The following is a 12,363-nucleotide window of genomic DNA, read 5'->3' as shown; positions in this document are numbered from 1 at the left end:
GGAGGGCTACAGGCCATGGGGTTGCAAAGAGTCAGACTCGACTGAGTGACTATACAAACAAGCACTCAGAAAGGTGCTTAACTGGCATCACCTCTTTTCATCTTCACAACCACCCAAAGAGAAAGGCACTCTTTGTCTCCACTTTATAGAGAAAATTTAGATCCAGAGAGGTGGAGTAACTTGCCCGAATACACACAGGAAGTGGCAGAATCAGGAATCCAACTAGGCTGATTACAAAGCTGGTAGACTTTATTCCTACATCAAATGTATTTAATTATTAATTATTCATTAATTTTTCTCAAAGAATGAGTGATGACTCTCAATGTAAATGAAGTTATAACAAATTAGTGAAATATGCATGGATAAGTGTTTCTTCTAATAACTAAAATTAGAACACTAGTGAACCAGAGACATAAATGGTATTTTTAGCCTCCACTATTTACTTTATGCTTTCTTTCTTCCAAAGGCTGGAGTTGGTCATAAATCCTTTGAAATAAAATATACCTGAGGATGTTCTTTGAAATGATTTTATCAAGTCTCATAAAACACTGGTTCCTTGCTATGGACGGAATGTTTACATCCTCCCAAAGTCAGATGCTGAAGGCTAAATCCCCAATGTGATAGAATTTGGAGGTGGGTTCTTTGGAGGGCAATTAGTCCTGAGGGTGGAGCCTTCATGAATGAGATTAGTGCCCTTCTAAGAACAGACTTGGGAAAGCTGATTGTTCTCTCTCACTCTCGATGTCTCTTCTTTTTCCTCTCTCTCTCTACCATATCAGGACCCAGCAAGAAAATAATCATCCAAGAACCAGAAAGTGGGCTCTCACCAGACATCAGACCTGCTGGCACTTTGATCTTGGACTTCTCAAGAAATAAATTTCTTTTGTTTACAATCCATCCAGTCTATGGAATTTTGTTACAGCAACTTGAACTAAGACAGTTCCATTTCAAATTTTTCTTCCTTTAATATGTTTTCTTTCTTTTCATGTAAAGTGGTGCAATCTTAGTGCTCATGTTTCCTTTTAGCCTGGGCACCTCAACTTTACTTTCAAAATGAAAAAGTATCATTTGCAATATACTGCCTGGGGCTCCCAATTAAGTGGACTATCACTTTTCTTGCAGATAAAGAGTAAGCTGTCGACATACCATCTTTTATCCCAATGGAAGATGAATGTTAAAAATATATATATATATTTAGAACAACAAAACATTTGCAAGCATTTGCAGGTGTTTGGTGAAATCTCATCATCTGACACAGTGAATGCCCACTCCAGAACAAAGGATTTCCAACCTTGGCTGAATAACAAGAGGAGCTATTAAAACCCTGATGCTCAGCCCACACTCAAAGCCAATTAAATCAGAACCTTGGATGTGGGAACTGGGCATCAGTCATTTTTAAAGCTTCCCAGGTGATTCCCAGATATGTAGCCAAGTTTGAGATCCCTGGATGGAACATCCACAGCCATAAAGAATTGTATCTTTTGTGTACAGATCCAAAGGACTCACAAAGGCTTTTTGAATTAGTCTCACTTGTTTAGGAGTGTACAGTCCAACTGGCAAGTATGGGTGCAGGCAATGGCTCAGCAGGTAGAGAATCCGCTTGCAAAGCAGGAGACACAGGAGACATGGGTTCGATTCCTGGGTCAGGAAGATCCCCTGGAGGAGGAAATGGCAACCTACACCTGTATTCTTGCCTGGAGAATCCGATGGACAAAGAAGCCAAGTGGGCTGCAGTCCATGGGGTCACAAAGAGTGGACATGACTGAGTGACTAAGCACAAGGAAAAGGTAATGCAGTGAAACCAAATGCACGTGATACAAGGGAAGCACGTCAGGAGACAACATGGGGACGAGTCGGGGGAGCCAGCAGCCTCCTGATGAAACGACAGGCTCTGATGGAAGCATGGCTGAGGAAGGCAACTCCAGCCGGGGAATGGTAGCCAGAGGGGAAGGCCTGGTCTTCAGAGTGGAAAAGCTAGGTCTGGAGAAGTGGACTACAATCAGAGAGCATGAGAGCTCTGAGCAGTAAGTTAGAGAGACTGGTGGCGTATGGGGTCTCTAAAGAAATCTGCACATCTGATCAAATGACAACATTCATTTGGGACAAACAATGCCACAGAGCTATTCACAAGAGTTTCCTTCTTGGTTTTCCACGAACTACAGGAACCATCATTTTGGCCCGGCTAAAACGAGCATGGAACTCACCTGTCGTGTGACCACTGGCAGGAGAGGCCAGGCAGGTGGAGGCTCTCGCTCATTCTCTGTCCCTCTGCCTGGCTCCCAATCTCACTCTTAACACTTTCTGTAGCTATATGTTCCTCCTTTTTCTATGAAGGCTACTCCTATGGCTGGGAAAGAGAATTCTAGGACAGGGTTTCAGGCAACAGAAATCTTTTCTTAAAATTTTTTCTGTAATAAGGATTTTGAGAAGTTTAGTGACTCCTAGGTCATATCCAGCAATGAAGACTCCTAGAAATAAGAGGGGGACCAAACCATTCTTACATCCCATAAATATTTACTGAACACATACCAATTACTGCTGTTCTAGGCAGCGGGAATACAGTGAAGCCCCTGTTCCAGACAGACAACTCTCTGGGCAATGCAGAGGTTTCGCTCAAAAACATGACAGAGGTCTAGGGCGTCCTGCTACAGACTTTTGAAACATTAATGACAGTAGAGAAAAAGAAAAAGAGCTTTCACATAATGAACTATAAGGAACAGAAGGAAGTATAGGGGATATATATATATATATATATATAATGCTTTTTAAAAACTGCATGTATAAACTGCCACTATTGAAAATGGATTCAAGCTACTAGATGGATCCTCAATTCCTAGAACAGTGCTAGTACTTAGAAAGCCCTTAATAAAGATTAGTTAAATGACATGGAAAGGAATTAGTTAAATAATAGTAAAATTAGTTAACAAATACGTTAACTAAACTAGTTAAAAATTAGTTAAATAAATGCAACAGTAACATGTTACACTGAATGGAATTCCCACTGAACGGAATTCCCAGTGAGGCAGGAAAGTAGCTATTATCTTGATTCAACTAAAGCAGTGAGGTCACCTCTGCTGTCTGTTCTAAATGCTCTTTTGCAGAAGGACATGTGCAGGATCTGACTTTTCAATACTTTTAAAACCAGACCATAATGCTTATTTATGCAATGGTATCTTGTGAAACCATGAAATCAAAGTCATTCACAAATTGTGCTCAGGTTAATTCAGAGATCCTTGTGCTCAGAGGCTGCCTACACATATGGACTGCCTTTCCAAAGATCTTTGTAACATTTTTGTTTTATGAATATCTAAGAAGAATTTGTGCTTAACAGGGAACTCTGCTCAATGTTATGTGGCAGCCTGGAGAGGAGGGGAGTCTGGGGGAGAATGCACACATGTACATGTATGGCGGAGTCCCTTTGCAGTCCACCTGAAACTTTCACAACATTGTTAATTGGCTATACTCCAGTACAAAATAAAAAGTTTAAAAAATGCACAAGATCATTAAAGAAAAAAAAAGAAGAATTCATGCTTAAGTACATGCATTAATTAGAAATTCCCATGACAAAATGAATCTGGTAACCAAAGTGTTTTGTTCTTCTTTGTCCAAGTCTTTTTATCCTCTAGTTTATAGATAACTCTCCTATTTTCTCACGTAGAGGAGAAAATTAGCATATTCAAGTACCCTTCCTTGGCCCTGTCCCTTGAGAGGAGCTTTACCTGCATAATGTACCGGAATCTCTATCTTTGGCCCAATGACATAGTGCCCCTCCTCCAAGCTATGGGCAGTGATGGTGGTCCACTGACGGCACGAGTGAATCAGAAGGTAGTCATTTTCCCGCAGCCCTTCTATGCATTCTCCTGGAAAACAAATTTTATATAAGAAACTTAGAATCAGCATCTGCTTACTCCATTCTCTGCAACGCAATTTCATTAGTTATAAGTTCACTAATGGAGAAGTTGATAGTTCATCCCAAGATGAGATAAAGTCCACTTTTGAATCAGCAATTTAAAAAGAGGCATCCCATGCCAAGTTGACAACTATACACAGGATTCCATAAAAATGTTTCCCATTTATCTGCAAAGAGATTGTCAAATACCTCATTCTATCTTAGTGGTATTTCAACAATAATATAATAAAAGAAACACACACTGAGTGCCAACAGTATACTGAGCACATCTAATTAAATGTTTTATATATTATTTCAATGTAATAGAATAACATTATGAGGCCGATATTGTTCCTTATTTACAGACAAGAAAAATGAAGGTTCAGAATGTTAAGTATAGGGGCTTCCCTGGTGGCTCAGTGGTAAAGAATCCACCTGCCATTGCATGGAAGACATGGGTTCAATCCCTGACCTGGGAAGATCCCACATGCCTCAGAGCAACTGAACCCATGAGCCACAACTACGGAGCCTGGTCTCTGGAGCCTGGGGAGCCACAGGGACTGCACCTTCGTGCTGCAGCTACTGAAGTCCGCCTGGCCTGGACCCCATGCTCCCCACAACAGAAGCCGCCGCAAGGAGAAGCCTGCACGCCGCAACTAGAGAGGAGCCCCAGCTCTCTGCAACTAGAGGAAAGCCCATGCAGCATCGAAGACCCAGCTCAGACGTGATAAATACGTAAATAAACAAAGTCATTTTTTAAAACAGAAATGTATACTCTAAGCGCACAGATTTAATGAGCAGAAAGCTGCAGATTCAAGCCTAGGTCAGATTCCAAAGCTTATGCTCTTTTTTTTTTTCTTGGCTACACCATGGCTCGTGGGACCCTAGTTCCTTAAAACAGGAGTGGAACCCAGGCCTTTGTGTGTGAAAGCATAAAGTCCCAACCGCTGGATTGCCAGGGAATTTGCCCAAAGCTTATGTTCTTAATCACTACAATATAACTACTAAAAATAAAAAATTTATCTCTAAGTTTACCTCTCTCTGTTGAAACAGTACTTGAGATTAAATGCTTATAATCTCCTTTCAAATTTTACATGTTTTAGTACTGTACTGGTACAAAAACAGACACATAAATCAACGGAACTGAACAGAAAGCCTAGAAATAAACCCACACACTTATGGTTAATTAATCTACAACAAAGGAAGCAAGAATACAAAATAGAGAAAACACAGTCTCTATAGCAAGTGTTTCTGGGAAAACTGGCCAGTTCTATGTAAAGGGATAAAATTAAAACATTCTTCAACATCATATACAAAAATGAACTCAAAATGGATTAGAGACCTAATTGTAAGACGATGTAACTCTCAAACTCTTAGAGGAAAAGAAAACATTGGCAGAATCCTTTTTGATATGTTAGAGCAATATTTTTTTGGATCTGCTTCCGAGACTAATGGAAATAAAAGCAAAAATAAACAGATGGAACCTAATCAAACTTAAGAACTTTTACACAGCAAAGGAAGCCAGAAAGAGAATGAAAAGACAACTTACAGAATGAGAGAAAATATTCACAATGTGACTGACAAGGGATTAACTTACAAAATATACAAACAGCTCACTTAGTTCCATATCAAAAAAACAACCCAATTAAAAAATGGGCATATCAAAATAGACATTTCTCCAGAGAAGACATACAGATGGACAACAGACACAAGAAAGAATGCTCAACATCACTAATTATTCAGTTCAGTCACTCACTCATGGCCGACTCTTTCCGACCCCATGAATCACAGCATGCCAGGCCTCCATGTCTATCACCAACTCCCAGAGTTTACTCAAACTCATGTCCATCGAGGCGGTGATGCCATCCAGCCATCTCATCCTCTGTCATCCCCTTCTCCTCCTGCTCCCAATCCCTTCCAGCATCAGGGTCTTTTCCAATGAGTCAACTCTTCACATGAGGTGGCCAAAGGATTGGAGTTTCAGCTTTAGCATCAGTCCTTCCAAAGAACACCCAGGACTGATCTCCTTTAGAATGGACTGGTTAAATCTCCTTGCAGTCCAAGGGACTCTCAAGAGTCCACAGTTGAAAAGCATCAATTCTGCAGCGCTCAGCTTTCTTCACAGTCCAACTCTCACATCCATACATGACCAATGGAAAAACCATAGCCTTGACTAGAAGGACCTTTGTTGGCAAAGTAATGTCTCTGATTTTCAATATGCTTTCTAAGTTGGTCATAACTTTCCTTCCAAGGAGTGTCTCTTAATTTTATGGCTGCAATCACCATCTGCAGTGATTTTGGAGCCCCCCAAAATAAAGTCTGACACTGTTCCCACATCTATTTCCCATGAAGTGATGGGACCACATGCCATGATCTTCGTTTTCTGAATGTTGAGCTTTAGGCCAACTTTTTCACTCTCCTCTTTCACTTTCATCAACAGGCTTTTTAGTTCCTCTTCACTTTCTGCCATAAGGGTGGTGTCATCTGCATATCTGAGGATATTGATATTTCTCCCGGCAATCTTGATTCCAGCTTGTGCTTCTTCCAGCCCAGCGTTTCTCATGATGTACTCTGCATAGAAGTTAAATAAGCAGGGTGACAATACACAGCCTTGACGTACTCCTTTTCCTATTTGGAACCAGTCTGTTGTTCCATGTCCAGTTCTAACTTACTTCCTGACCTGCATACAGGTTTCTCAAGAGGCAGGTTAGGTGGTCTGGTATTCCCATCTCTTTCAGAATTTTCCACAGTTTATTATGATCCACACAGTCAAAGGCTTTGGCATAGTTAATAAAGCAGAAATAGATGTTTTTCTGGAACTCTCTTGCTGATTCCATGATCCAGCAGATGTTGGCAATTTGATCTCTGGTTCCTCTGCCTTTTCTAAAACCAGCCTGAACATCTGGAAGTTCACAGTTCACATCCACTGGAGAAGGGAATGGCAAGCCACTTCAGTATTCTTGCCTTGAGAACCCCATGAACAGCATGAAAAGGCAAAACGATAGGATACTGCAAGGGGAACTCCCCAGGTCGGTAGGTGCCCAATATGCTACTGGAGATCAGTGGAGAAATAACTCTAGAAAGAATGAAAGGATGGAGACAAAGCAAAAACAATACCCAGTTGTGGATGTGACTGGTGATAGAAGCAAGGTCTGATGCTGTAAAGAGCAATATTGCATAGGAACCTGGAATGTTTGGTCCATGAATCAAGGCAAATTGGAAGTGGTCAAACAGGAGATGGCAAGAGTGAACATTAACATTCTAGGAATCAGTGAATTAAAATGGACTGGAATGGGTGAATTTAACTCAGATGACCATTGTATCTACTACTGTGGGCAAGAATCCCTTAGAAGAAATGGAGTAGCCATCATAGTCAACAAAAGCCTGAAATGCAGTACTTGGATGCAATCTCAAAAACGACAGACTGATCTCTTTCCATTTCCAAGGCAAGCCATTCAATATCACGGTAATCCAAGCCTATGCCCCAACCAGCTACACTGAAGAAGCTGAAGTTGAATGGTTCTATGAAGACCTACAAGACCTTTTAGAAATGACACCCAAAAAAGATGTCCTTTTCTTTATAGGGGACTGGAATGCAAAAGTAGGAAGTCAAGAGATACCTGGAGTAACAGGCAAATTTTCCCTTGGAATATGGAATGAAGCAGGGCAAAGGCTAATAGAGTTCTGCCAAGAGAATGCACTGGTCATAGCAAACACCCTCTTCCAACAACACAAGAGAAGACTATACCCATGGACATCACCAGATGGTCAACACCAAAATCAGACTGATTATATTCTTTGCAGCCAAAGATGGAGAAGCTCTATACAGTCAACAAAAACAAGACTGGGAGCTGACTGTGGCTCAGATCATGAACTCCTTATTGCCAAATTCAGACTGAAATTGAAGAAAGTAGGGAAAACCGCTAGACCATTCAGGTATGACCTAAATCAAATCCCTTATGATTATACAGTGGAAGTCAGAAATAGATTTAAAGGCCTAGATCTGATACATAGAGTGCCTGATGAACTATGGACAGAGGTTCGTGACATTGTATAGGAGACAGGGATCAAGACCATCCCCACGGAAAAGAAATGCAAACAAGCAAAATGGCTGTCTGAGGAGGCCTTACAAATAGCTGTGAACAGAAGAGAAGTGAAAAGCAGAGAAGAAAAGGAAAGATATAAGCATCTGAATGCAGAGTTCTAAAGAATAGCAAGGAGAGATAAGAAAGCCTCCTTCAGCGATCAATGGAAAGAAATAGAGGAAAACAACAGAATGGAAAAGACTAGAGATCTCTTCAAGAAAATTAGAGATACCAAGGGAACATTTCATGCAAAGATGGGCTCGATAAAGGACAGAAATGGTATGGACCTAACAGAAGCAGAAGATATTAAGACGGGGTGGCAAGAATACAGAGAAGAACTGTACAAAAAAGAGCTTCACGACCCAGATAATCACGATGGTGTGATCACTCACCTTGAGCCAGACATCCTGGAATGTGAAGTCAAGCGGGCCTTAGAAAGCATCACTACGAACAAAGCTAGTGGAGGTGATGGAATTCCAGTTGAGCTAATTCACTAATTATTAGAGAAATACAAATCGAAACAACAATGAAGTATTACTCACTTCACACCAATAGAATAACCATCATCAAAAAGTCTACAAACAATAAATGCTGGAGAGGGTGTGGAGAAAAGGGAACCCCCCTAAACTGTCAGCGGGAATGTAAATTGTTACAGGCAAGATGGAGAACAGTAAAGAGGTTCCTTAAAGAACTAAAAACAGTTAACATATGATCCAGCAATCCCATCCCTGGGCAAATATCAGGAAAAGACAAAACTCTAATTTGAAAAGATGCAGGCACCCTAATGTTCACTGCAGCACTATTTACAATAGCTAAGATATGGGAGTAGCCTAAATGTCCACTGACGGATAAAAAGATAAAGAAGATGTGGGATATGTATACAATAGAATATTACTCAGCCATAAAAAAGAATGACATAATGCCTTTTGTAGCCATATGGATGGACCTAGACATTATCATACTAATGGAGTAAGTCAAAGAAAGACAAATATCATATGATATCACTTTCATTCGGAATCTAAAACTATGATGCAAGTGAACTTATTTCCAAAACAGAGACTCACAGGCATAGAAAACAAAATTATGTTTATCAAAGGAGAAAGGTGAGGGAGAGGGGTAAATTAAGAGTCCAGAATTAACAGATATATACTACTCAATATAAAAAAGAAAAACAGCACTGGGGACTATATTCAAAATATCATAATAATCAATAATGGAAAAGAACCTGAAAAAGAATATAAATGTAACTGAATATATGTAACTTTTTCTGGAACTCTCTTGTTTTTTCAATGATCCAACAAATGCTGGAAATTTGATCTTTGGTTCCTCTCTGCCTTTTCTAAATCCACCTTGAACATCTGGAAGTTCACGGTTCATGTACTGTTGAAGCCTGGCTTGGAGAATTTTGAGCATTACTTTGCTGGCATGTGAGATGAGTGTGAAGAACTGACTCATTGGAAAAGGCCCTGATAGTGGCAAAGATTGAAGGCGGGAGAAGGGGAGGACAGAGGACGAAATGGTTGGATGGCATCACCAACTCAAGCTCCCAGAGTTGGTGATGGACAGGGAAGCCTGGTATGCTGTACTCCATGGGGTTGCAAAAAGTCGGACACAACTGAGCAACTGAACTGAACTGAGTGCAACTGTGCAGTAGTTTGCACATTCTTTGGCATTGCCTTTCTTTGGGATTGAAATGAAAACTGACCTTTTCCAGTTCTGTGGCCACTGCTGAGCTTTCCAAATTTGCTGGCAGATTGAATGCAGCACTTTCACAGCATCATCTTTTAGGATTTGAAATAGCTCAACTGGAATTCTATCACCTTCATTAGCTCTGTTTGTAGTGATGATTCCTAAGGCCCAACTTGACTTCACATTCCAAAATGTCCGGCTCTACATGAGTGATCATACCATTGTGGTTATCTGGGTCATGAAGATCTTTTTGTATAGTTCTCCTGTGTATTCTTGCCACCTCTTCTTAATATCTTCTGCTTCTGTTAGGTCCACACCATTTCTGTCCTTTATTGTGTCTATCTTTGCAAGAAATGTTCCCTTGGTATCTCTAATTTTCTTGAAGAGATCTCTAGTCTTTCCCATTCTATTGTTTTCCTCTATTTCTTTGCACTGATCACTGAGGCTTTATCTCTCCTTGCCATTCTTTGGAACTCTGAACGCAAATGGGAATATCTTTCCTTTTCTCCTTTACCTTTGGCTTCTCTTTTCTCAGCTGTTTGTAAGACCTCTTCAGACAACCATTTTGCCTTTTTGCATTTCTTTTTCTTGGGGATGGTCTTGATCACTGCCTCCTGTACAATGTCACAAAACTCCATCCATAGTTCTTCAGGCACTGTCTATCAGATCTAATCCCTTGAATCTATTTGTCATTTCCACTGTATAATTGTAAGATATCTGATGTAGGTCATACCTAAATGGTCGAGCGGTCTTCCCTACTTTCTTCAATTTCAGTCTGAATTTGGCAATAAAGTGCTCATAATCTGAGCCACAATCAGCTCCTGGTCTTGTTTTTGCTGACTGTATAGAGCTTCTCCATCTTTGGCTGCAAAAAATATAATCAATCTGATTTTGGTGTTGACCATCTGGTGATGTCCATACGTAGAGTCTTCTCTTGTGTTGTTGGAAGAGGGTGTTTGCTACGACCAGTGCATTCTCTTGGCAGAACTCTATTAGCCTTTGCCCTGCTTCATTCTGTACTCCAAGGGAAAATTTGCCTGTTACTCCAGGTATCTCTTGACTTCCTACTTTTGCATTCCAGTGCCCTATGATGAAAAGGACATCTTTTTTGGGTGTTAATTCTAAAAGGTCTTGTGGGTCTTCATAGAAGTGTTCAACTTCAGCTTCTTCAGCATTAGTGGTTTGGCATAGACTTGGATTACCATGATATTGAATGATTTGCCTTAGAAACGAACAGAGATCATTCTGTCATTTTTGATATTGCACCCAAGTACTGAATTTCGGACTCTTTTGTTGACCATGATGGCTACTCCATTTCTTCTAAGGGATTCTTGCCCACAGTAGTAGATATAATGGTCATCTGAGTTATATTCGTCCATTCCAGTCCATTTTAGTTCACTGATTCCTAAAATGTTGATGTTCACACTTGCCATCTCCTGTTTAACCACTTCTAATTTACCTTGATTCATGGACCAAACATTCCAGGTTCCTGTGCAATATTGCTCTTTACAGCACTGGACTCTACTCCATCACCAGTTACATCCACAACTGGGCGTTGTTTTGCTTTGGCTCCATCTCTTCATTCTTTCTGGTGTTATTTCTACATTCAGAAAAACTCAACATTCAGAAAACTAAGATCATGAAATCTGGCCCCATCACTTCATGGCAAATAGATGGGGAAACAATGGAAACAGTGAGAGACTTTTTTCAGGGTGACTCCAAAATCACTGCAAATGGTGACTACAGTCATGAAATTAAAAGGTGCTTGTTCCTTTGAAGAAAAGCTATGACCAACCTAGACAGCATATTAAAAAGCAGAGACATTACTTTGCCAACAAAGGTCCATCTACTCAAAGCTATGGTTTTTCCAGTAGTCAATGTATGGATGTGAGAGTTAGACCATAAAGAAAGCTGAGCACTGAATAATTGATGCTTTTGAACTGTGGTGTTGAAGAAGACTCTTGAGAGTCCCTTGGACTGCTAGGAGATCAAACCAGTCAATCCTTAAGGAATTCAGTCCTGCATTGGAAGGACTCATGCTGAAGCTGAAGCTCCAATACTTTGGCCACCTGATGCAAAGAACTGACTCATTGGAAAAGACCCTGATGCTGGGAAAGATTAAAGGCAGGAGGAGAAGGGGACAGCAGAGGATGAGATGGATGGATGCCATCACCGACTAGACGGACATGAGTTTCAGTAAGCTTTGAGAGTTGGTGATGGACAGGGAATCCTGGCATGCTGCAGTCCATGGGGTTGCAAAGAGTCGGATATGACTTAGCAACTGAACTGAACTGATATGTAACTGTTACTACAACTGAAAGTAACACAACACTGTAAATCAACTCTCCTTCAATAAAACAATAAAATTTTATGTTTGTCGATTCTCTCTGGCCTCCTACTAAATTTCCCAATCAATTGAAAATAATGAAACTTTGTAACATAAAATGAAATTATTTTTCATTTTAATACTTTCTAAAGTAACTTTTCAGCATTTGACCCAATAACAAACTATTTCAAATGAGAAATCTATCCCCTGAAACTTAAAAAATGTTTTTTTCTGGATATTAAAATAATCCACCCCCCACTAACCTTGGTTTACAATTTTTCAATGGTCAAAAAAATGAACCAACAAAAACAACAGCAACCTGAAGAGACTAATTGCTTTATACAGAAAACAATATGCCTTCCTTATTTTTGACA

General features: G+C 40.2%; 1 protein-coding gene across 1 annotated transcript in view; it reads right to left on the bottom strand.

The window, feature by feature from the left end:
* Window positions 1–12,363, bottom strand: part of GAREM1 (GRB2 associated regulator of MAPK1 subtype 1) — a 232,280-nt gene that overhangs the window by 148,233 nt on the left and 71,684 nt on the right. Inside the window, exon 2 of the mRNA XM_068993892.1 lies at window positions 3,720–3,860. Within this exon, the coding sequence (XP_068849993.1) occupies window positions 3,720–3,860 (141 nt within the window). The remainder of the gene's footprint in view (window positions 1–3,719; window positions 3,861–12,363) is intronic.

The sequence above is a fragment of the Capricornis sumatraensis genome, chromosome 21 (genome assembly GCF_032405125.1).
Source record: "Capricornis sumatraensis isolate serow.1 chromosome 21, serow.2, whole genome shotgun sequence".
NCBI lineage: Eukaryota > Metazoa > Chordata > Mammalia > Artiodactyla > Bovidae > Capricornis > Capricornis sumatraensis.
The sequence above is the reverse complement of the archived record's forward strand: the minus strand, read 5'-3'. Positions and strand labels throughout refer to the sequence as shown.